Source organism: Patella vulgata, chromosome 8 (genome assembly GCF_932274485.2).
Source record: "Patella vulgata chromosome 8, xgPatVulg1.2, whole genome shotgun sequence".
Lineage (NCBI taxonomy): Eukaryota > Metazoa > Mollusca > Gastropoda > Patellidae > Patella > Patella vulgata.
In genome coordinates, this window is record NC_065886.2 from 30,612,671 (window position 1) to 30,640,084 (window position 27,414).

At 35.4% G+C, this 27,414-nt stretch overlaps 1 protein-coding gene across 2 annotated transcripts; it reads right to left on the bottom strand.

Annotated features, from left to right (window-relative positions):
- Positions 1-1,765: 1,765 nt before the first annotated feature.
- On the bottom strand, positions 1,766-27,042 carry LOC126830606 (uncharacterized). Of its 2 annotated transcripts, none has more exons than XM_050561002.1 (20): positions 26,938-27,042; positions 22,240-22,350; positions 21,684-21,805; positions 21,096-21,264; positions 16,078-16,220; positions 15,132-15,348; positions 12,791-12,930; positions 11,851-12,061; positions 10,631-10,764; positions 9,771-10,008; positions 9,137-9,265; positions 8,538-8,564; positions 7,564-7,863; positions 7,055-7,351; positions 6,500-6,796; positions 5,792-6,091; positions 5,066-5,365; positions 4,473-4,763; positions 3,577-3,870; positions 1,766-2,891 (listed from the first exon to the last, which is right to left on the bottom strand). In XM_050561002.1, exons 2-20 carry the CDS (start codon positions 22,295-22,297, stop codon positions 2,776-2,778), a joined length of 3,783 nt encoding a protein of 1,260 aa, XP_050416959.1. In that variant the 5' UTR covers positions 22,298-22,350; positions 26,938-27,042; the 3' UTR covers positions 1,766-2,775. The 2 variants fall into 2 exon arrangements, with proteins under 2 accessions (XP_050416959.1, XP_050416960.1); XM_050561003.2 differs by having other exon boundaries at positions 22,240-22,373; positions 26,938-27,018.
- Between the last annotated feature and the right edge of the window lie 372 nt (positions 27,043-27,414).

The window sequence follows — 27,414 nt, forward strand, 5'->3', positions numbered from 1 at the left end:
CTTTTACGTGCACGGCAATTCGCACATGGGACCTCGGTTTCTGTCCATCCAAACGGCTAGACGATGTTCCTTATAAGGCCTACCGTTCTGCAACAATGACAAGGGAAGACCCCGGCTGAAAATCCTAAGAAAACCTCTCGGCCAACACCGAGAGCGAACCCGAGACATCCTGGTTAGCGAGCCAGCGCCCTACTCTCTGTGTCACTCAGAAGAGTAGGCCAAAAAGGTTTGGGTTGGTCTTTTTTAAAATCCTGTTGCATCCACCAAGGAGATAATTCACTTGAGCACGCTACATTATAGTGTGGATTAAGCCGTAAAAAATTTATGTTGACTCCAAATTGTATTTCACCGAAAATGCAAGACCGGCATCGGAGCCTTTAGGGGCAAGATATCAATTTCATTAAAAAATTAAACATCTTTTAATAAAATCGTACTATTGCCAGCAAAAAATTATAATTACCTTAATAGAGCAACAAATTAAGTATATCTCAATAAAATCCCACTATTTCCAACAAAAAAAAAATTATTTAAAAAATCACATCAACTACTATCAAAAGCACCAACATCGTTAACAACTAGAAAGATCTATTGCAAAATAGTATAACCACGTTGTAGGCCTATTAGGTCTTCTTAAATTAAGACCAAGTCTAATTATCTTCTATGTGAATTATTAAAAATAATAATATAAAGAAAGAGAGTGATTGATTCTTAAAAGCATTGTTTCATTTAAATAAACACGATTTTTTGGAATGTGGCGAAAACCAAAAGCGTCGAATTTAATTAAATTTCGTTGTCTTGATTTCTTTTTTTCCAAGGTGAATATCTTTCCAGACGTAAATGTTGACCTCCGTGGTGAAATAGTCGCCATTTTCGTTAACCCTGCCACTCACTTGTTTAAAATGGATGAAAATTATGTATTCACCCAATCAGAATTTGACATCACATATCCAGTACAATTTTTTTTTTTATTATTATTTTTTTACCATATTTGGCCATGTGACAATTATATGTCACATTGGGCTTCAAAGGGTACAAATTTCGGATTTTGTAATGATTCTGCCAGTGTTGAAAAGCTGCACTTTAACAACATAATCATATTATTTTGAAGGGGCAATGTCAATTTATAACTCAGGACAATCTTTAGGACAGTTAGTAGGTAATCTAAAATACTTAACTTTATGGATTTTAATTACTAGTATTATTTTATTGGCGAATTTTCATCTACAATTCCCCACTGTTGAAATGTTGCCTGAAAACCAATACCTATACTGGAATCCATAAAGCTACATACATGTATTTTCCACTGAATACGGCTAAAATCCTATTCAATGAAATAAACTGGTGTTTTAACGTCCCTATTTTCTGCACCAAACGGGCTAATGAAGATGGACATACGCTATACAGCGTGCTTTGAAGGCATTTTGCCTATAAAGCGGCGCTACGACCTACATTTCTTTCGAATTCCAACTATCAAGGGTTGTTTTATATGTACGCCTACATTTACAAGGGACCCGTTTTTCATCCTATCCAAACAACTAGACACGGTTCCTTGCCAGGCCCTCCATCCTGCACCTCTGGCAAAGGAAAACTATGTTGGAAAATCCTCAGGAACTTTTCTGGTTAGCAAGTCTGCATTACCCACTGAGCCACTGCCGCTCCCAATGCTATTCAAAGAGTAAATGAATAGGTAACGTTACGGGTGTTTGTGACATAGACACATCAGTTGACTCAAACCATAATTGCAAAGTTTAAGATAAAAAATCAATTCTTTGTAACATATTTTATATTCAACCATTTACAAAATCACCAAAATTCATCGCAGTACAAAATGACACACAATGTAACAGTAAAATAGTTCATTTATAATAATCAATAAACTCTTTAATATTTGCATAAATAATAAGATTGTAAACTAACAAACATATATTTGGCTCAATTTAAGATAATAAATAAAGAAATTATTCCGTCTATGGCACGAAATAAATATGTAATCATGGAGTCTGACCTATCCTCATCGGATCAATATTATTTAATACTTTTTTTTAAATACTTTAATATTAAATAAATTTGTGACAATTTAAGATAAAAAAAATTAAAGAAACTAAAAACAGTTAATCGACCGACTTTCATTTACTATATCGATGGCTCGAAATAAATAATGTTAAAATTTAAATAAGATGCTTCTATTAAAATTATATTCAAGACAAAAAAAATGTTAAAAAAAGATGCTTCTATTAAAATTATAAATAAGACAATAATGTTAAAATGTTAAATACGAATTTTCTATTAAAATTATTTCAACTAATGATTTATCCATCTGGCAGGTCACAAGATGGTTGATAATTCAGACCCGTGGTGTTGATAATTTAAGACGTATTGATATATATTACGCTATTTATTCTGAGAGTATTATAGCACCTTGCAAAATCCTGCATACGATTTTATTACACAGTCCAGATGTGCCATGTCGAGATTGATCTTTACCAACTAAGGATATATTTATTAGTTCGTAATTTTACACTGCTCCGATATACGATGTCGCGATTGGTTAACACCAACCCAGTAGCAGTGTCGTAATCCTTTAGAGGCATTTAGTAACTGGATAGAGAAAGAAACTATAACATATACTTATGGAAAACAGCTAATTTATTTGGGAGATGTTTCAGACTATGGCTAATGCCATAACACATACTTGATAACGCTTGGTAACCTGGAAAGAATACTGTTCGAAACGTTGCCCAAATGAATTAGTAATTGTTCTTCCATAAGTATGTTTTATAATTTATTAGTTTCTTGTTGTATATTAAAGGTGACATGGTGTGTGTCCGTATCCATAAGTGGAGTATTCTCTGTGACCTCGGCTCTACGATTATTATCATCTGTTGACAAATCTAAAAATGAAAAACATATAAAAGAATAAAAAATCCTTCCTTTGATTGTAAAATATGTAATTTCTTGTTAGCTTATTCTGATTGTTAATATGTTAAACTTTTATATATTCATCAGATATAAATTACTGAACCTAACAGTATGCTGTTAAATAAGTTAACATACAAAATATGTTCTGTTAAATTAGGCCATATATGTGTTTTAACAGATATATGCAAGAGCTAAATTGCCTATTGCGCTTGATATAAATCTTACATAATGCACCTTTAACAGATATAAATTATTGAGTATACAAACATACAGCCAACTATGAACATAGTATAGATCATGTCCAGAAATACACCAGTGCCAGGCTAAACTGGTTATCTCTGTCAGCTTCCGCTATTGGAGAAAATACCGAATTCGTCATAATGGAGCAAATACTGTCAACAAATCGTTATATTGGAGCAGATACTGCCAACAAATCGTCATATTGGAGCAGATACTGCCAACAAATCGTCATATTGGAGCAGATACTGCCAACAAATCATCACATTGGAGTAGACACTGTCAACAAATCGTGAGATTGATTGCAAATATGATTACCTATCTACTGGATGAATTAAACTTCCACAATAAAACCAAGTATATTTGAAATATATTATAGTATGTTTTACAAATAATGAATAAAGTGTAGTAAATATTTACCTGTTTCTAGTTCAACAGCTACTTCAAACAAACCACATGATTTTAATACTTCTATTATTTTGGGTAAGATATCCTTGCCACGATAACCCAGAATATCAATAAGTTTTATAGCGCCATCTTCTTTACTTCCGTTCAGGATGTTATCAAGATCCTCGTCATCTATGATATTGTAAGCAGCGTTGAGTGCGGCTGTTAATCTGTCCAGATTGTTTTTGAAATGCTCCACCAAGTAATTATAGCGCTCTTCCCATATTTCATAGTGCTTTGGCTCCATCTTTTCTAAACGAGATATATCTAGAAGGAAAAGTCGTAATCTTATAGACACATTATGGAAGATTAGATAAAGAGCTGGCAGTTCTCGCTATAATAGTTAGAAACTAGATAATGTAAAGGGGTTATGCTGAAAATTTCCGTCAAATTGCCTCACTCTAAGCCCAGAAAATCTTTTTTCAAAATCGATGTAGCCACGATTGTCATTCTTTTGATCATCAATGAACGTTGAACAGCAGATCGGATTCAAATCCAATGATTATGGTCTTTTCATGTTAATAAATATCTAACTAATAGTTTATATAACATTTCAGGCCCAAAGAAAGACCTACAATAGGCAGATTTACCTCTTGCATAATGTAGGGTTAATGGCAAATACATATTGTTAGATATAAATTTTTGTTTACTATTACAAGGTAACATCTTCGATTTTACACCGAAATGTCAACAAAAATCACCATATAAACGGGGAAAGGGGACAGGATGGTGTATTATCACTGGTTATAACAAGGATGGTGTATTATCACTGGTTATAACAAGGATGGTATATTATCACTGGTTATAACACGAATTCACTAACTAATGATTTTATTTGTAGCAATCTGAATCAATAAACTACATCATACCTGTTGTTAATTTAGTCGCTACTTCTGTCAGACCACATATTTCCAGTACTTTTATTATTTCCGGTAAAGCATCTTTACCACGTTTATCCAACATGTCCACCAGTTTTTTAGCGCAACCAGATTCTTCTTTTGGACGAAGTTCGGTGACGTCATCTTCATCAATAATTTCGCTATTCTTCAACTCTTCTATTAACATCGCGTGCTTGTTTCTGAAATTGGTTATTAAAGTATCCTTGTTTTTGTTCCATATTTTAAAGTGAATATAGTTCATTCGTTCACGTCTGTTTATATCTGAAAATTAAAAATTATATTTGATGAAACATTTGATGAAATATAAGGACTTCTGAAATCTTCTAATGAATATACCTCAAGGGTATTGTTGGGGATAAATATTCGAAATGTGTTGCTATAATAAAAAATCATTCATTGATAATGATGAAGCTTTAAATCATGTGAATAGTTTTAGTTACAAATCGTAGGAATTTACTGGGCTGTATCGAACCTGTATAACACACGAACGTAAAAGACTCTCACTCACTCTCTCCCTCCCTCTCTCTCTTTCTCTCTCTCTCTCATACTGGCTGCACACGTACCCTTTTTAAGCCTCTCCACCACGTCGAAAAGGCCACACCTGTTAAATACTAATAATATTCCAGGCAAGACGTTTTCACCACGGTTACATAATATATTTTCAAGTTTTTCGGCTCCATTCTCCATTTTTTCCTTTGCGGCATTCTCAGTTTGTTCCCAATCAACCATATCAATAATTTCAGCTTTATATAGCTCGCGTGTTAAACACGGCAGGCTGTCTTTCATGTTGTCGGTCAAATAACTTTTGTTCTTTACCCATATTTTATAGTGCCAGTCAATCATTCTGACACGGCGGGATAAATCTGTAAAAAATATATAATATATTAATTCGATCAGATGGTCATATAGACATTTCCGATGATGGTGAAGGGATTGTAGATGGTCCTGGAAGGATTTTTCATGGTCTGTCAGGCATTGCAGATGGTCCTGGAAGGTTTTCAGGTGGTGCTGGAAGGATTTCAAAGGGTGCTGCAGGGATTTCAACTGGTCTTGAAAGGATTTCAAATGGTCTTGAAGGATTCCATATGGTCTTGAAAGGATTCAAGATGATCTAGGAGTGATTTTAGATTGTATTATTGGTACTAGGGGGATACAACCCATTCTCTATATTAACATACAGTTCAATATTTTTCTCATATTTTCAAGGAGGACATGTTATTATTTTTGTTTTGTGCATCAGTACTTCAATAGGCTATTTATGATTAAAAAATAAAAATAAAATGGAATACCTTTCTTTAATTCATCTGCTACATTAGTAAAGCCACATTCCTCGAATGTATCAATTATCTTTCCTAGAACATCCTCACCACGCTCGCTTAAAATATCTACCAGTTTAACAGCACCTAATCGCCTACCAATCTGTCTGTGTGAATCAAATTCCTTCATATCAACATCATCTATAATATGTTTTTCTAACAACATTTTAGATACAATATGAAGATTATAATGTATGTTAGTTACTATATACGTTCCGTTATTTACCCACACTCGGTAGTCATTATCCTTCATTCTTCCAGTTCTTCGTAAATCTGAAATCATAAAATGCATGTACACCGTATTGATCAGTTTAAACCAAACTATCTACTTTGAGAATAGATCTCTGTCCTGGTTGACCGACAAATTGAACAAAATAGTGTTCTTATGTAGCTCTAATCCATTTCATACCCTCTTAGAAAAAATAAACATTTTCAATTTCATTACATACTTAGTATTGTCGACTACAATCGTCGATGTAATCATAATGACACTAGAAAACTTATCAGATAGCTGGAGAAACTGTAATGCGATTTCAAAAATACACAACATAGTTCTGATAACCCACGACAAGAGATGGGTGGTTTTATAATATATCTTTAACAGAGTAGTAGACTTTCCACAGACGTTAGTTTCGTATATGTTCATATTTTGGCTAATGTTTATTTGCCCTTTAAACTTACCCATTTCTAATTTCTTTACAACCTCGCTTAAAGCTAAATTTGGATCATTTAAAATTTGTATAATCTTCGGTAAAACCGATTCACCACAGCTACACACCATGTCGACAAGTTTATATGCTCCCTTTGATTCATTTTCCATTACAATTTTCATGATTTCGGTTCTTTTCCCCTCATCTAAGATGTCATTTTGCACCAGTTTTTCCGTTATATCTGACAGCTTTCCTTTGAAACTTTCCATCAGATAGGTTTTATGTTTTATCCACACAATGTAGTGATCATATTTCATTGGTTCACCATCTTGAAAACAAGATAGAATAAATTATAAATCGCATGTAAGTAATATATTTTGTGTTTAGTCCACTGACAGCCAAGAGGTACGGTAGTAAGCTTTTGACGAGTAAGCATTATCTGCCAACTAAGGAATATAATTCAAAATCCAAAAGCAGGCGTTATTCCAGGAATAATTCCTGGTGTATTAAAACGTATTAAACATCATTTCCCCTGTATTAAAAAGTATTAAACATCCCTTTCCTGTATATTAAAAGATGTTCTTACCTACATTTGCTCGTTCTATTTTATGCAATCCACAAGCTTCTAATGCCAAGTTGATCTTGGGCAAAACGTCTCTTCCACGTTGACATAAAATATTTACAAGTTTTATGGCACCTTCGCGTTTACCTATTGCCCTATGTATATCCAAATCTTCCAAATCTCTGGAATCAATTATTTGTCTTTTCAAGAGTTCCGGTGTTATTTTTGGCAAGGCATTTAATAAGCCTGCCACCAATCCAAGGTAATTCTCTCTCCATAGTTTATAGTCTTCATCCTTCATCCTCTCATTTCTTTCAAAATCTGTTTACGGCATTAAAAGATAACAATGTATCGAAATCGTTATAATGTTTAAAATGGAAGATTCTTGTATTGTATCGATAATATATTTTGCGAATGCCGGTCTAGTTAAACCAAGATTAACAAATACGAATATACAGATCTATCGACGCGTCACGGTAAAGGCGTGTTTTCACTTGTTTATAATAAATAATTCAATTTAAAGTTAAACCAACCTGTTTCTAATTTATGCCCAATTGTTTTAAGTCCACACTTTTTTAAAGATGTTATTATTTTGGGTAGAACATTCTCGCCTTGTTTAACAAGCAAGTCCATAAGCTGAATTGCGCTATTTCTTTTACTTGCTTTGGCCACATTTTGAAGACTTTCGCTGGTTGTGGCATCTATAATATTATCACCCGAAAACTGACGTGCTACCTTATTAGTATCTTTTTGTATTTCATGAAGTAAATCGTTGTTATTCTTTACCCACACTCTATAATGTGGATATTTCATAAATCCCACAGGCAACAAATCTGGAACGAAACAAAATACCTTGATGTAGATATTTGGGGGGGGGGGGCAGCCACCTAGACGCACCCTTCGTGGGCTCACTGCGCCTTGGACAATCGCGAAGTGTGACTACAACACTTTAATATGGAGATCTTCTTGGATCGAGGGCCTGGCAAGGGAAACGTATAGTCGTTCGGATGGCGTGCACGTAAAAGATATGTTGGCAGTTGGAAGAAATCTATATAAGAGTAGGCCGTAGCGAGGCTGTCGTAGCACACTGTATTACATTAAATCCCATCCCATCTCATTTCATTTCATTTTCCTATTTATATATATAGATCCGAATGTCACTTAAAGATTGATGTGCTAACTTATTCTTAAGACAAGCACATTTATTTTCAGTTTAATAATGCCATCAAATTCTATACAATTAGTGTTCGTTCTACTGACCCCATTAACAGTTCTATGGCTATAACATGATTTAGCTAAGGATAAAATTAACATATTCTGTCTCGTGCACAATATAGAAACACTTTTGAATGAGTAAAATTCAGAATAGCTGTACAGGGTTTGCTACATGATTCTCTGCCATGAGATTTGATGTTTATATTTCCCATTAATAACATTGAAAATTGAGTGAACAGAAACCCCGCCATGCACAACACTGAGTGTGTAACAGTACAGTATGATATCTTACCTCCATCCTTCTTCTTTGTACGGTATTCTGTAAATTATAATAACAATTCCATATTTTATAGCGTGTTAATACTGTTATGATAGAAGTGAGAGTGTGGGTGGGTGGGTGGGTGTGTGTGTGTGTCAGAGAGAGAGAGAGAGAGAGAGAGAGAGAGAGCGAGCATTAGTATTACAGTAGATACTTTTATTAAAAATACAGGGGGAAAGGGGTTTAACGTCGACTCGGCACAAACTAGGTCATTTCGGGAGGAAACTAGCGGCGGGAAGAAACCGGTGGACCCGATAGAAAACCCACGAGGCTGGATAGGTGACCATATTCCTTGGTGAGTACAAGCGGGAATTCGAAACATCGCTACTAGACTCAATGACAGATCTTGTGATTTCAACCCCTAGACCCCCCCCCGCCCCAACACCTCTATTAAGAATACCAATTTAGTTGATACCTTTCCAATACAATCAATCAAGGATATTCCAGTTTCATCAAACTTCATTCATTAGCAAAATATTGCGTTAAAAAATTTAATAACCCTAAACGCAGCCGCTGATCACGAGAAAGACTGACCACAGATTGCTTGTACCTACTATATAAAGTATACGTACTTAACAGATATAGAACCAGGCAAAATATGCCGATTATAACTATCGGAACAACCACTATGGCTGCTATGTGACCAGCAGACAATGAATCCTCTTCTTTATCAGTCACACCAGGCCTTGCTACATCTTTTTCTGAAATAGTCATTCTAATTTAGAACAATAACTCACTACCGGTGTTTAATAACCATGTAAAATTATTTCACGCACTAGTCTAAATAGAAACAGAAACGGAATGGGGTTTAACGTCCTACTGTTCTGTTCCGACTCTAAACAGAAAAAAATTGTAAAAATTGTATAACATAGATCCATTGCGATTATCGTTATACGACAGAATGTTCTGTTTTTATCAATTTGTGAGATAAAGCACCAAACAAAAGACAATCTATGTTGGATATTAAACTGTCGGTCCAACTCCATTTTAGATCTTTTAGCACGAAACTAGGCTAAAAGAAAATCAAATAGGGTTTAACGTTCTTCTGTTCTGCATCAACCCGTTTAATGAAGAGAGACATATACCATGTAGTGTGCGCACCACTGCGGCCTATTCTTATTTAGAAATCCAACCGCCACTAGACACTTTCCATGCACCACTGACAAGGGGAAACCACACTGGAAAATACAAAATGACAAACACTACCTTCCAGAATTATGCTGTGACGTTCGCTTGATTGTTTATCGATAAAAGCAATACGACAGACATAGTATTTATAACTGAAGTCATCTTTGGTTGTATTGAGTAGTGATAGAGTTATCTGCCCATATATATAACCATTGTCTTCTTCTTTTTCTGTTACATTACCACGGATTCTGTTTCCATCATTAACTAGTAGTTTAACTGTCAGTGTCTTATTATAAATGAATCCTATTTGATTATCCTGTACAAAATAAAAAAGTTTTTTTAGTAGTGATCTTTGAAAACATGAAAAAACGTAGAACTAGAAAAATACAATATTTTTAGATTAGATTTATCGTCAATTAATTATTGTGGCCAACAAGCATTTATTTAGCTTGGCTACTGTTCGTTCAACCTGTAGACGTAAGCGATTGGCGTTACAAAATTAACCAATTTAGACGTAGTTGCAATTTTGTGAAGGACGGGAACTTACGCTGTGCAACACCCTAGAGCTACGCCGGATGTGCTAGAAATGGCTATTTAATTCGCTGCCATGCAGTGTGTGCTATGAGGGCAATTTTGATCGTACAGCGGCAGTACGGCCTACTATTTTATCGAATTCTAGCTGTCCAGGGTTCCTTAACGTGGCACAAACTAGGTCATTTTGGGACTATCCCATGGTTCAGTTTAATTTCAATAATTTGCTTGTACGCAGGGTTTCTTTAACCATGGGGGGAAACTGGAGGACCCGGAGAAACCATTCCACTTGACTCAATGACAGACCTTAAGGCGGATGTGCACACTGGGCCTCGGGTTTCCGTCACGTCCGAACGACTTTTTTCCTTCCGATAGGGTATGAGGAAATTGTTTCTGTTATAACATACCTCTCCGTTTGATCTATTAGAACGAGTCAATATTACCCACAATACAGGAAATTTATACCGAAAAGACCAAACAAATGTAATATTTTCTGTTGGTCGACTTTTAATCACCCGTTTATCACTAGAAATGTGTGGTACTGAAATACAAAAATATCAAAAAGTGTACGAAAGCCCGCTAATTTTACTTCATAAAATTTTAACAAGGCAATTAAACTATTTAACAATACGAAATGATATTGGAATTTAATTTACGTATTTTCATTGTACTTTACTTCAGCGGGAGTTTGAATTAATGATTAACAAGCATAGGAAGAAAATTTAGCGATTGTGAAACACATTAACAAAACGCAATTTTTATGGGAAACAATCAGTTTGTGTTCTGTTAATTGGGAAGACAAAGTGGCATAATTACAAGTCATATTGGTTACGGCGTTTTCACATGCATCCTAAAGACAATAGTGGGCTATTTATTCAGCTGTTGTGCGATACCCATCTCAGGCAGGTAATATCTTAAGAAATGGAATGGGGTTTAACGTCCCATTGTTCTGCTCCATAATGTCTTAAGTAACACCAGTTTAAATATGTTAAAAAATAAAAAAAAAAATTTGTTTGTTGACTAACAGTCATTGTCATATTTCAAATACGTTGGGGTAATCGGGATCCAAGTACCCCTTGGAACTGTTGAATAGTGGAATTGTGTTTACATGATATAAATATGGAATTTGACATTTTGTCAATTGAGTGATCACTACATTTAAAAAGTGTAAAGTGTAAATCTAAGTCTACATACATAATAACAAATAAAAATGAAATGTGGTTTAACGCCCTACTGATTATCTCCGACTGGGCTAATGAAGTCGGATAACAAATAAAACTTAGCGTTGTGTTTATTTGCTAAATTGTTTACCCAAATGCAAATGGTGTTCCAGAATAGATGTCCGTGCCCTGCTACACTGCTGTAAACCATTAGTAGTTATAAATATTGATTATTCAGTGAATAAGTACCCAGTTGAGTTGTTTACAGGATGCAAACGAAGGGATTGAACATCGATCCTTGTGGAACACCAAGTGTTTAATTAATTACAATTGTTTTTCTTTTTAGTTAAAAGACCCTTTATCGTAATTTGTTTGCAGTAGCAAACCCAGCACAGTACGCCCGTTTGTCAGGATAGTCAAGTGGAACTTTAAAACTATGTTCCAGACGGATACAGGTTAAAACTTACACTCAGCTAGGAGTTCAATTCCTGACACACTATTAAACAAAATACCACAGAAAACCCGACACTCGTAAAAATGGTCGAAATCCTTGTTTGTGACCATTTTTATGGTCATAATGATAGTTTCTTCTTGGTTTGTATTTGATTTGTTGAATACTATTCCATCCGCTTTATATTCAAAACCCCTTTCAATGGTCCACATACCCAGCTGTGTTTTCTGTAATCATACATATTCATTTTGTTTTTTTGTCTTGTAATAGTATGTTCAAACAACCCTGCCCACTATTATAACTATTAACACCCCCCCCCCCCCCAACAAAAAAAACAAAACAAACCCCAAACCCAGACAATCAAGCGACAAAACGAAAAAGGAGACATTGAAAGTCATCAGTTGGTTGTAACTATTACCAACCACCCCGCTAATGCCAAACGTGTTGCGGCCATATAAATCAAATTAAGCACGATCGTTACCTACAATAAACGAGTCGAACTACAACGTCCGTTTAACGAAGTCCAGCAACAACAGGTGAAGTCGCCTAGGGAAAGTTGTATCATTGTAGTTGTTTTTTAACCCTTTCCCTGACAACTGGGTGTAATCCACTCGGGAGCTCTGTATTTTTGTAATTACTCGCTTTTCGTTTTTTGGATTTGATATGAACGAAACTCTATCTAATCTTCAAGATAGTTGTTGTGCATTGCCGGATTGGTTCAATTTATCGAATTTGTATTTTGGTGGAATTTGTGGGGGTTCCATTTTTTTTTCTACAGGGATCAGGTATAAAATATTATTCCTATATAATTAGTATACGGGTGTGTTACACCCAGTTGTCAGGGATCGGGTATGAAATATGTTGCAAGGGAAAGGGTTAAATAAAGCTCAGGGTATAACATATTTGTAAAATTTCCAACCAATACTACATGTACTGTGATATTCCCACCAACTCACCTTCTTGGTTAGATTGTAGTACCGAGTAAAGATGATCTTGTTAGCCAACTTTAAACTGTGATATTTCCAAACTAATTCCACGGGCTGGTAAATAGTTGATATAACCGAATTTTGGGATGGCAGCCATTTAAAATCAAAATCTGAAACAGAAAAGTATTTTTTTTTTAATTTCATTCAATAATGTGATATTTTTCTATAGAGTAACGTGAAAGCTAATTAAATAATAATAATAATGTTTATTTACTTGTTTTATTAAACTATTACGATCTGAACATTTGTCACACAGGCATTTGAAGGGATTAAAATAAAACTTCCTACTACTTCTGGACTATAGTATATACAAAGTTTCTCACCGGCCATGTTGTTTCCACGCGTTCAAGATATCATCTCCCAATACTCACTAGTTCTAACACTTCCCGTCGTTTTATTGCCAACGAGACATTATATTGATCATTATTCAGCTTCCGACGTAATTAAATTGGTCATTTTACAGCGTTATTAATTACAAATCAAACTTGAAGCGCTATCACTTGGCGATTATCAACTTCGTGGGACCGGAAGTAACACGAAATGAAGCCATTCAAATACGAAGACACAAGACAACGATGAGCAGAGATCAAGTATTTTTCGTACCTATGGCGTATGATACTCTTATTACATAACCATAGGCTAAGCATAATAATTTTTATTTAATCACATTTAATACTTGACAATATTCTAGTAATAATCTAAGTTTGTAATAATCACTATAAATTGTAAAAAATGAGAATTAATAATTGGTTACTATTTTTGCTTTTCAGGACTGCTTTTATAGAAATTCAATGCACTTAATAGTTCAAATCATGCCTTTCGAAATCACTATAGCATCCAGTGGAAATACTACTCACTAAGTGCAGTCATTGTTCTAAGGGTTTTTCGTATATTAGTGGAATCACTTACATCAGCATGCATAATATATAAACATTTTTTGTTACAATACCATTCAAATCTCATTTTTTAGGGTGTTGTGATTACAAAAACCTGATCAAATCATTGTAATTACTCCACAATAAGCTATTCATTAAACATTTGTGTTTATTTCAGGTCAAGTGGTCGTTGATAACATTTTATCAGATTTCATCTTCTTTGATCGTTTGTCATTATTAAAACCTAATAAATCATTGTATATACTCCATAACAAGTTATCCACTAATCAATTAATTAATTCGTGTTCATTTTCAGGTAAATTGGTATTATTGAATGTTGTTATTAGCATTAAACTTTATAATCTTTAATTAAATTAGATTCCCTTTAGGTACATGTAATTAAGGGGTATCTCTGGTTGGTCAGCATTAACCAAGTATTGTTGTGTACAATAGTGTACATGTATATATTGCCATATCATATTTTATCATTGCTTGATAATGACTAGAGAATCCTAGTCGAAACGTTGTTCAGTAATAAGCAATAATTGTATTCCGTGGAATTGTGACCTGTATACTCTAGTTCAATTACTAAATGGCATTGAAACGATTGATCAGCATTAAGAAGTTTTATTTTAACCAATTCAAGTGCCTGTGATTTGTCATTAATTACTTATTCGTTTTTTATTTTCTTTCATTTTAATATTTTACTCCATATTTCATACGTTACCGAACTTAATTTCACTTTACATAATTTACTATCATTGTGTCTTGTTCTGAGTGACGGGCAACATGTCACGTGATTATTAATAGTGCCACCAATTTTAATCAGCAATAAGCAATCAAATATTTAAAGTCCCGATGTGCCATTTACATTTTAGCTAATGTGTCAAAAAGTATGTGCTCAGATTGATTATTTAACATTTAATTAAGAAAACAAAATCACAATACCAACTCTAAATAATGTACCAGCTTGGGTATATTCGGATTTTTAAAAAAAAACTACCAATGAATTTTCCCGTGGGCTTGAATTCAATCGGATCAGGTTTCTGCGTAACCGATAAATGATGGCGGTGACTTGTTACGCTCGAGCATCATAGATCGATTAATTTACAATTTATCATAACTTTGTAAATACTGACCGAAATGAACCATTTTTGTGCTAACATTGCTATTAGAGAATCTAATCCTTATAAGACATATAGAGGTAGATTTATATGGCTATACTACATCTGAATTTATTTACATGCTACGTTTCGATACACATACAGATGATGTATCGAAACGTAGCATGTTAATAAATTCAGAAGTAGTATATCCATATAAGTGTTTTTAATTTATTAGAGAATCAACTTTCACAATATTGTAGTTTGCAAATGATTGCTTAAAATTGCGCACCGGGACCTTAATATTAGAGAACCGAGCAGCGTGCCACTTGCCTTCCATTAATTCGACAGGTTTTTCGGTTTTCAAGCAATTGTCATTGAATTTTACTTCTATGTTGTAGATATATTTCAGATCATCAATTTTTGTATCTCGTATAGTAAAATTTACTCTGTACATATCATCATTTCCAGCCTTATCCAAGTTAAACATCATTCTGTTGTCTTCTATAAGAGTTTTCTTGGCACCATTTTCCCACTGAACAAGATCTTGCTGTAATAAAAATCTGAGTCGTATCTTCAAAGAAATGAAGAACTGGGATTTAACTTTCACACCACACAACACATTTGTTATTTCTGATTTTATTTCATAATTCGTTTTCGCGTATTGATCGTTAACCGTGAAAGGAAACTGGAAAACCTGATGACAGCCAGTATGATTTACATGCCGGCTATTTCATTTAAAAAGAGCGTTTTGCATGCCGCGACACATGACAATACATCAAACAAATCAAATTCAATACACTATATTACACTATAATTATTTCAAAGCAGTCCTGATTCTTGAAGTCTCTGTGAGTATTTGAAGTGAGAAAGGCGGCTCGCTACCCAGGAGGTCTCGGGTTCGTTCCCAGTGTTGCCGAGAAAGTTCCTCGGGATTTTCTGACGCGGGTCCCTCTTGTCAGTGGTAGCTTTCGGGATATGTGGGAGAGAGAAAAGGACTTTAACGTCCACTCGACCCAAACTAACATATGGTTCAATTTTATTTTAATAATTCGCTCGCGCGTCGGGGCCTTTAGCTGTCGGAGGACCCGCAGAAAAGCCACGAGGTTTGACAGACGACCCTGCTCCTTGCCACGAACCTGCGGGGAATCGAAACCATGCCACTTGACTCAATAACAGACTTTATGATCCAACGCTCACGCATTAACCATTCGGCCACACAAACATTCGGGATATAAAATATATAATATACACCCATTCACAGACTTGAATAACCTACCGGTGGTGCACCATTAGTTGAAGGAAGCTTTCTATGTAATCGAATCGTCCTGGCTGTGACTTTAGTTACAAACGCCCATAGAAGCGTCATGGCTTCTCCAACACGAACATATTTAGTCCTTATCTCATTTTGCCATCGAAAATCTATAAACGTAAAAAAGGAGTAATAGTGTGAATTTTGTAGAGGTTGAGAGTGATTTGTTTGAGTCATAAGTTTAACCGATAAGGGGTTTTAGAACGATAATAATTCTATAAAAGCCAGAATAACATGTCATTCATCATGTCTTAATTATACAAACCGTTGCATATTAATGTAGAAATTCTAACACTTGGACCTTGCATTCTTCTTGAATACTGCCCATTGTTTATCTCTATAGTGTCGCTATTGTCAGCTTACAATGCCAATAGTGTAACGTCCCTTACTATACAGAACCGATATTGGGGTGGTAGTGTGAAGTTGCATCGTTTTTTATTATTCGTTTTTCATCAATAACGAATAACGATATGTGTCGCCTCATATTTGCCGTATAACAGGGGAATCGCTGTCTCGGTATTCGTTATTTAACGTGTTATTTGGGATTCAAATATGAATAACAAGTTATTCGCCAACAAGGCGAGACTATTGAGATAGCTAACTAATTTAAAGGGCAATATTGGTGTCAGTCCTTATCAAATATGTATAGAACTCGTTTAACACAGAGATTATTGCTACGATGGATGCGTTATGAAGATTTCAAGAAAGGGAAGTGACGAACGCAAAAGGAAAACACGAGTTACCCTTCTATATAACTGACTGAAGTGACGAGTGATAACAGATACACGGGCAAATTTCTGCTCACCAATAATTCCTTCCAAAACGAAAAGTTGTTAAATGAGACTGTGGGAGGATATAATAATAATGAATTTATATAGCGCTTCTTATTGTAGAGTTTTTCTACTCGATGGCGCTGAGCTGCACTGTCACGTTTGGTAGTCATAGTTAAATAAGTGAGTCTTCAAGGATGATTTAAAGGACTCTAATGTTCTGGCTTCCTTTAATGTTGCTGGGAGTTTATTCCATTGGATGGGTGCTGCCACTGAAAAAGCCCTATCACCACGGGACAATTTCAAAGTTTTTGGAACGACAAAGTTGATCGAGTTGTTCTTTCTCCACTGTTGATTTGTATAATATCACTCAGGTAGTCGGGAGCTAAACCATGGATGCATTTGTAAGCGAGGAGTATTAGTTTATATTGAATACGTTTGTTTATGGGCAGCCAGTGAAGGGATTTTAGCACAGGTGTAATATGGTCGTGGAGTTTTGTTCTGGTGATTACACGCGCAGCAGTATTTGTATCTTTTGTAATGAGCGAAGAGAAGAAGCTGGAAGTCCGTAAAGTAACGAATTACAATAGTCACATCTAGATGTGATTAAAGAGTTCACTAACAGTTTAGTTGAATCTGTATTTAAGTATTTCCGTACACGACCAATGTTGAACAGCTGAAAGCTACCTGCCTTCGATACCACTGCGACTTGTTTCGACATATCAATGGTAGTGTTAAACATAACACCCAAATTTCTAGCAGATTGAATGGAGCTAATGTGATCACTTCCAATACGAATGGGGTGCCTATCTAATGATGAAACACATGATTTTGAGCCAATGGTCATGTACTCTGTTTTGTCAGAATTCAGTTTAAGAAAGTTTGCAGTCATCCATACTCTAATGCTCTCAATGCATCGTTCCAACTGCTGTTGTTTGTCTGGAATATCACATGGTGGTCCTAGATACAGTTGAATGTCGTCTGCAAAAAGATGGTAGTCTGTAGATGATTTCACGAAGGGGAGAGGTATAGATAGTAAATAGAATTGGTCCCAAGACCGACCTTTGGGGAACAGCAAATTTACTTGGACTGGATTTGATTTAGCATTGTCTACACATACAATCTGATTACGATTAGATAAGTATGATTGAATACGTTTTATTGCAGAGTCAGATAATTTTAACCCATATCTGAGTCTGTGAATTAAAATATGATGATCAATAGTGTCGAATGCTGCAGATAGATCAAGCAAAACAAACAATTTGACACACTTGTTGTCCATACCACGCAATAAGTCATTACTCACTCTGACTAGTGCAGTTTCACAACTATGAATGACTCGATATGCGAACTGAAATGGTTCTGAGAGATTCTCATAAGTTAGATGTTCTTTGAGTTGTTCAGAAATAACTTTCTCGATGACTTCCGAAACAAACGACAAATTTAAAACTGGTCGGTAGTTTTTAAGATAATCTGGATCAAGGTTTAACTTCTTTAGTATTACTTTTGAAAAAGTCAGAGAAAACCTCTGGTAGGGTATTTTTGTCGGAACATGATGAGTACTTATCTCCGGGAGAGTCTTTTGTAAGGTTATTGAAAGTTTGAAACAGTGTTTTAGAGTTACTGAGCTTGGTTATGAGATCTTGGAGATATTAATTTTGGTTGATCTTAATTCAGATGAGTACTGGTTACGTTTACACTTGTATATTTGACAGTATACTTCTAAACCTGACCTTCGCCAGTTGGTTTCGGCACTCCGACACTGGTGTTTTAAAGTTAAAAGGGAATCATTGAACCATTTACTGTAGGGTCTGATGGTAACAGTGCGCTTAAGGGGAGCATGTCTGACAATTCAAGTAAATGAATGTCACTAGATAAGGGAAAACGAGAAAAATAGAAATAGTCCGTACATTCCATTGTTTTTATTCATTCTATACCTAATAAAAACATGGTAATGCACAGACCTTTTCTATTTTTCACGTAGCAATGATCTCTGAGTTAAAATTATATTTGGAACGTGTTTAACCATTGTCCTTTAAGTGGTTTTCTACATGTATATTATGGTCTTGGTACTAAGTGCCGTTTAAGCAATACATTGGCTAAAATGATATTCCGGGTTAAAATGACATGAAATAGGGCTTAACTTTTCTGCACCGATTGGGCGTCGCTGGTTAGATGTGGAAAGTACACAGTCAAAAAACTCACCACATCCAACGTATGACGCATATCCCCTTCTGCTACACATTTTATTAGCCTTGTGATCTTGTATTGTCTCTGGTTATATTTTTAATTCCCTTCTTTTGACTAGGACTCACGTTGTGAGTTCATTTTTATCTCGGCCATAATGACGTTTATCTACCAGGAACAACAATGCAACAGTTCGTTTCTACATTTTTTATCAAGCACTGGATACATAGGGCATCAGCATAGATTACAATAAAGTCATTCTCTACTCCCTTAACCCCACCATTTCGCAGAACGAGTTAACTGACAGAAACCCTACATCATATGACTCTCCTACGACTTAACCGGGTCTACTCAATCCAGATGGTATCTCTTGAACCTCAACATTTGCTCCCAACAAATCTACACGGAATCGGCATTCTCCTCTCTAAGAATCTACAGGGTGTCTCCTCTCTCTCTCTATGCTTGTCTAAAGTCTATATGTATGGAAGCCTATTATTTTATTAATATCTCGATCTATATGTTACGGAAAATTTTATGCAGCCGTCAGTAATGAGATATTAATAAAATAATCGCCATCATTACTAGACTCTATCACACAGACATTTTTGTTAACGGGAATTGCGCGTATTCAAATGTGACCTGCAAGGCAGAGACTACAACAACTTCCTAGGCGAAAAGTAGAAAAGTCGAAAAGTCGACAGTACGACAGATCATAGGTCGCTAATAGCGCAGTGTGTTAATTTCTAATTTCTACTTTTCGAGTTGCATTTTGGCTTGTATAGCGTGTTGGCGCCTTCTTACTGACATCAATAAATACAAAAATATGACTAAGTCGAAAGTCGACAAGACGGTATACAAGCCAAAATGCAAGTCGAAAAGTAGAAATTAAGAAAAAACGGGGGGCGCTATTATCGCGGTGTGTTATTTCTTAATTTCCTATTTTCGAGTTGATTTTGGCTTGTATACCGTCTTGTCGCCTCACATTTTGTCGTAACTTCTACTTTTCGACTTTTCGACTTTCGTGTTCTGAAGAGGCGAAAAGTAGAAATTATGAATGGTAGTTACAGGCTTCCATATATATGACTTAAATCAGTCTTATAACATTGACTATGTCCTCGAGACAGTTCTGTCAATTATTTAATTGGACAAATATTACGTAATTAATGATGATGATTGGTTACTAAGCTTAATGACGTCCCAAACAACCCTTATGTGGACAGTAGTAACTTTCCACCAAGAGGTTTAGATGTGTTATTTTGTTATTAACTCAGAATTAAATTATCACTGCTTTTATATAAAAACCTATCACTCATTCAATTTGAGTGCGTGAGATATGGCTTTTCTACAATATGTGACCCCAATAGTTAATTAAAGATATAATATAATATTATTATACATGTTTATGACGTGAGAGAGCGTTGGTTTCAGTTTATAAAAATTTCACCGACAAATGCCCCAGCTCTATTTGGACTAAGACTAGTAATTATTTCCCCTTATTTCATGATGGACGAATGTAGTGCGAGTTATAAATAGACAATTTTTCCCTTAATTTTTTTCTCCCCTCTTCCTGCATTTTTGGGTTGACTTTTTGGTCTAGAATTGGAGAAAAGGGATCAAATTTGCAATTTCATAGCAGTTTTGGGTAATACTGATGATATTACAGCGGAGGGATAGGGGGTGTAAAGTGTCTTTCTGCAGAGCAATCATTGTGTCGGAAGTGAGATTTTCACCCCTGTCAACTTCAAATCCGTGTAGCAAAAAATCTAAACGGTCAACCCCCTACAAAATTATGATGAGGAGATTGCCAAATGTTGTCCCCATTGTGCCTATAAAGATTGGAACCAACGGAATGTTGAGCAAAAAGCTACAGCCTGTGATGTTACAGTCATTTAACATTGAAGTCAATGGGCAAATAATTGCTAGTCTGAGTCCATTTATTCTTAAGTCAAAGGCAATGAGTAATCTCCCCTTGATAATCTTAGTCCATGTAATAGTTAACATTATATAAAAATAGGAACGTGTGCATACCCGTAACAGCTAGATTCACGTCTTTTTTTTCAGAACCTAATCTACTTATATAAACTGCTGTATCCACCATTGTAACGTTGTACATAGTCAGGGTAACTCTCTCTGTGGTTCTATCAATCCGGTATTTGTCATTACTTTCCACCCTTAGTTCTTCGTGTGAGTTTTGAGACTATAACAACAAAGTATTTGAATATATTTTCTATGTAGTTTGGGCTATTTTGTTTTAATCCGTTGAAACGGTGATGTTTGGATTCGCCCTCGTTAGAGTAATCACCAGTTGGTACATTAATTTATCAGAGGTCAGAACCCGAGTCCCGACTTACGACTCGGCTTGAAATATTTATTGAAACCCGTGACTCGACTTAAAATATTTATTGCGACTCCAGACTCGACTCGGACTCGACAATCGTGTGGCGACTCACGACTTAAAAGAGCTTAGGATTCCAATTGCGGCGAGGGGATATAACACTAACTTAACTTATTTGCCATGAATTGCTGACTCATTTGATGAACTGGCCACTTGGAACTCGACTCTCCAATATAACATACGCTCATTAACATATAAAATATTTAAATATGTCTACTAACCTTGGCGACTGATGCTCTGGTAGCTTTCCCGGGCCATTCCCAAATTAGTTCTGCATTACAACCAACTACTGATGATACAAATCGTTTTGTGTCGGGATTTTGATTTCCTCCGACCTCGTAACCTACATTTATACAAAAGCATAAAAGTTTGCATTTTAACAGTGGAACCTTTTTTGTAGATCCGGAAATTAGCCGCTCGCCAAAAATATCAAGCACAAATTCAGGCTCTGTCGAATTATTTGGATTTGTTTTAACTCGTTCTTAAGCGCGGTACAGAAAAGTATTTGAATACTATTCGAATAACTGAGGCGATTAAAATATAAAATTTATAGATATTGCGAATCTTTGAAATCATTATATGTTTTTATTTATTTGTTTATTTTTTTTTACATTGGCTGGTTTCATTGAATTAATATATTATATTAATAATAGCAGACTAAACAGGTAGAAATCCATCCGTTTCCGTTAACACCGAAAAAGGAATAGTTTAACATCAGATCTGAGAGCCTGGAAAAACTATTCGAATTCAACTACGTGTGTGAACGCTATGACTTACCTTGACACAAGAGGATTAATACTAAAAACGAAAGGACTTCGCTCCACGCCATGACCATGCTTTGGGCAATACCATTAATTACAAAAAACACCAATTACTGGCCTCGTAAAACTGTATCAATATGGACAAACAAACTGTATTAGAATGAAAATCTTTTAAAGAATTAATAAAGCTTCACGTATGCTCGTTCTAGAACACCGAATACCACTTCCCACTTGGAAAGTTCACATAGCTAAATAATGTTTGTTGATCCGTCTTTATCGTATGGGGGTGGGGGGTGATTAACGAACACGTGCACGTATAATCATAGCCTTGTTTGAGTTAAGTTACAATTTCATATTTTCTAAGAAAGTCAAAACATAATTATTTCTATGTATTTTGCTCAATATGTTGTCAACTCACTATTATACGATCATAGGTGTCATTCTCACACTTAAAACTCATTTACACCGGAAATAATAACACAATTACCCCCAATTACCTCCCTTGTTTTCTATTCTCCACCATGGAGTAGCTATCCTCAAACGTTTGAATTTCTCAACTGGCAATAGTGAATTATAGGATAAATAGGATTATTCTTTAACAAGGTAGGACTGTTTATAGATACCATCTATTTTAAGGCTTTATTTTAATAAATTTTAAAAATATAACGTAAAAATATGAAATTGCATCTTTAAGAGGTTGGAAAGGTTGAAATGTAGAATGGACAGTTGCATGTTTACGTCTATGTTATTTCCTGTTTGTTTGACTAAAAGTTTTCCATGGTGAACCTCATACCTGCTTTAGAGCAAGAGGTTGCCATATGTTGCTCCATCTGTGGCAGAAAGCGTTCAACCCCACGAAAATGTTTTGGAAAGTTATAGTCAGTCAATGAGACGAGAACTAAGATTAAAGTCAATGGGGGAAATTAATAGTGATCTGTGGCCATTTTAGTAAAACGCCTGAAAAGGTACAACACTAATCAGCACATACATAGGTCAGTAAGTAGAGGGTTAAAGTTGATACCCATAGCCAGGAAAAAAATAATAGGTCTAAAAATAAGTGTTGTCGGTCTCAAATTATACATCGGCGACTAAATGAATAATGAGATAAACGAACAATGCCGAAATAAATGGGAAAATCCCAAATACTAAATATATATTGTACGCGCTACACTGTAAATAATATTTGTGTATTTTTACCGTAAATTGACTGGCAGAAAGTTGCCAGTAAAATGACTGTAACACTGACTTGTAAATTTACATCTAAGCGGTAGATTTAGATTTAAAAGTGTAAAATAACTTTGATGTGAATTTGCATTGTGCCTGTAAATAGAAAGTAAGGTAAATTTACATTCACTCTATATTTACACTGTGGTTGTAAATTCACCTCAAAGTTATCTTACACTCACTGTAAATTTACACTGAAGTTGTAAATTTACCTCAAAGTTACACTCACTGTAAATTTACGTGGTGTATGTAAATCTAAATCTACCATTTAGGGGTACATTTACAAGTCAGTGTTAAAATACAGTGATTTTACTAGCAACTTTCTGTCAGTCATTTTACGGTAAAAATACAATTTGAAGCATATATTTACGTGAAATATACCTTGAAAGGGTGACATTTTTTTAAAAGGGAATGTGTTTGTCCCCACTCGGCTAAGTAGTCCTAGGGTCGATCCTGGTGAACACATAAAGTTTTGCGGACCTTTCAGCCGAGCATGTAAAACCTCATTCGACAATGGAAAGAAATTAAATAAAATGGGGTTTAACGACAAAATGTCCCACAACCCAATGTATGGCATATCACTGTCCCCATACGCCTGTTAGGTGCATTCACATTTTGAATAACCTATTTCTCTAAAATAGACTAATCTGAATGACATAACAGTACATATTTTGCACAAAATTCGATATGTGGTCGAAGGGGAAAAACCGATTTGACAGTAAATTTACAATTTGTTGTAAAAATACTATTTCAAGTGGCATTTCTGTTAATATACAGCTCACATAATGTAAAATGACATATGATTGTATTTCTACTTTACGTTTGATGTAATCCTACATGTGGCCAAAGAGGGAATAACCGATGTGGTCACTATTTGACAGTTAATTTACAATTTGCTGTAAAAATTATAATTCAAATAGCATTTCTGTTAATATACAGTTTACATAAAGTAAACTGACATAATATGGTTGTATTTCTACATTACGTTTGATATAATATTACTTAAGCCTTGTATTCATATGCATTTAAGATATTCCAAATCGGACACTGTATTTTAAGTATACTTATAACTGTAAATATATATATACGTTTAACAGTTTAATAGGGATCTTTTACGTGCACGCCAATGTGTACACAGAACCTCGGTGTTCCGTCCCATCTGAACAACTAGACAGCTATTCTTGTCCGGCCTGCATCGCTGGCAAGGGGGAACCACAACGGAAAATCTGGATGAACTTTCTCGGCCAAAGCTGCAGGTATCGAACACTCGACCTCCAGGCTAGCGAGCCAGCGTCTTAAACACTTAGCCACCGAGACCCCCCCCCTCATAAGTGGACTATAGACGAAAAGTAATGAAGCCTTAAAAGGTATATATATATATATCAATGTTAAAGTTCTAAAAAGGTGTACAATTACACGTTTCCTGTAAATTGTACACAAATCCCGTGTTCAAACATGTTTGAATAGTAGAATTACCCATTAAAACAGTTAAACTACACTTTTATGGTTAATTTACTAATTTGTTTTACAGTAATCTCATGTTACCGCGCTAATATACAGTAAATTTATAGTATAAAAACATGCAGTGGTATTTTTACAGCGTTATGTTAAAGAAATTACATAGTTTTCACTGTAATTTTACATTTAATTTTAACAGTGTAGTTTTTCAAAGCTCAAATTAGTAAAAACTGCAAAATCTTCCCCCAAAGTCCAGGAAATGACATTTCAGGGCTCGAGATCCAGAAACATCTTCGGGTGAGCGTGCCCCCGTCCCCATAGAAAGTTCTAACTGCGGTACTCGGCACTTGGCTGCGTCACTCGTATTAGGGGCCTGTGGATCAGTCAGTGTCAGTTTTGCCAGCCCCGCCCACTCCAAACAAAATCAATATGTACGCCCCTGCCCATAGCAACACCAATTACTGTCTGCTTGGCATTGGGAGCCACGATGGCTATGTCGGTCAGGTGCTTTCTGCCGTCCATTTGGTTACTTCATGTCAAATATAAGAAATATTCAAGGGCGGATATTGTAACCGCTCCATATCTCTTTAATTGCAGACCTTTCTTTTTAATCTTTTCAGTTTTATTCCTACCAACCGACGGCCCGGTTAAAAACTAACCACAGGCTTTCATGAGTAATGGTTTTTAACTGTTCTTTATGACAGCCTATAGTCACACAAAGGACATTTATGACAATATATAAGTTTGATTATGAATCATAATATAAACGATATATTATAATCTATTGTATTCTACGGGTATAGCAATACAATAAATGAAAATCTTTTTCTAAGCGCTAGTAATGATTTTCTAAAGAGAAAAGTTAAAGATGCATTATGTAAGAGCTGAATCTGTCTATTGCAGGTCTTAATTTTGGCTTCAAATGTTATATAAACTGTTACTGAGACACATATTAACATGACAAACTTATAACCAACTCTCTAGACCACTGGGTTAAACAAACTAACGATATAATGGATAGTCAATAAACAATCCGAGTTACATTTTCCAACACCTATAACTGCGCTCAGAATAAAGTAATTTGAATGAAATTTTTAATTCATTCATTTTTTATTACTTATTTTTTAATTATTATAATAAGAACGACCAGCTCATTACCTAAATCTTACATAGTGCATCTTTAATGTTTTGTTTAAGAGCTAAGGAGATGTCCACGTTTCACATAGTAGATTGACAGCATGTACAGAATAACCTGTTCTTGAAATGAAATGGGATTTAACCCCCTACTGTTCTGCTCCTACTGGGCTATAAGATAATGAAGACAGGTCCACACTTTGCGGTGTCTTATAAGGGAAATTTTGCCCGGGCAGCGACGCTACGGCCTACTCTTATTTCGAACTCCAACTGTCAAGGGATTTTTTACGTGCACAGCACTTTGTAGACAGGGCCTCGGTTTTTCGTGCCACTCGAACGACTTGTCCCGTGCCAGCCCCCCCCCCCCCCGCCTTACACGACTGACAAGATGGAACCATACCGGAACTTTCTCGGTGAATGCAGGGATCGAACACGGTTTTTCGTGCCACTCGAACGACTATTCGTTGTCCCGTGCCAGGCCCTCCGTCCTACACCACTGACAAGACGGAACCACACCGGAACTTTCTCGGTGAATGCGGGGATCGAACACAGGACCTCCATGTTAGCTAGCCAACGCCCTACTCACTGAGCCACCGTGGCCCCAGTAAACTATTCATGGTGAAGATTTGAAGATTTTGGCGTCAATGTATATAAAATGTAATCGATGGCGGGTATGTGCCATACAGTGTGACATGGGAGGATTTATTTACCCCCTACTTGTCATCGCCTTCTTTTACTTACATATGCATCGGTGCATAATGATTTTTTGTATCATTCAAACGACTAGACGCTTTCCCATGCCAAGCTCTATGTTCTGCACCCCTGCCAAGGAGAATCCAGACTGGACTGCACAAATCTAATCTAGTCTAAATAATCTGTTATATATATACACATTTACCTAATAGAAGATCGGTCCAATTTAAACATTCTACATTCTTTTTTAAATCTGTCCAGCATATATTTAAACTTCTTACCAGTAAAATAACTACACTGACTAATAAATAAATGTCTTGATTTGTTGTATATAATATGCAGGTAAAGAATATAATAAATAGGTAAATAAATACACAATGGAGTCAAACTATTATAAGAAAACCTACACAATGAAAACCTACAGGGTGTTTAAATATTGCGCTTTAGTTACAACAGAGTTATATATAAATATAACATAATCATGCAATGTGATATGGTAAAAGGAATATAATACGTACATTAATTATTCATTCCCACCTTTATTTATTTCTTCCTTCATAAAATGTCCAAAGTATAGTGTTAATAAATTGCAATAAATTTCTTTTAATACCAATTATACCTGTAGTCATTAATTTTTATGACTACATGGTTGGTCATCGACGGTAGACAACCGACTCATTAA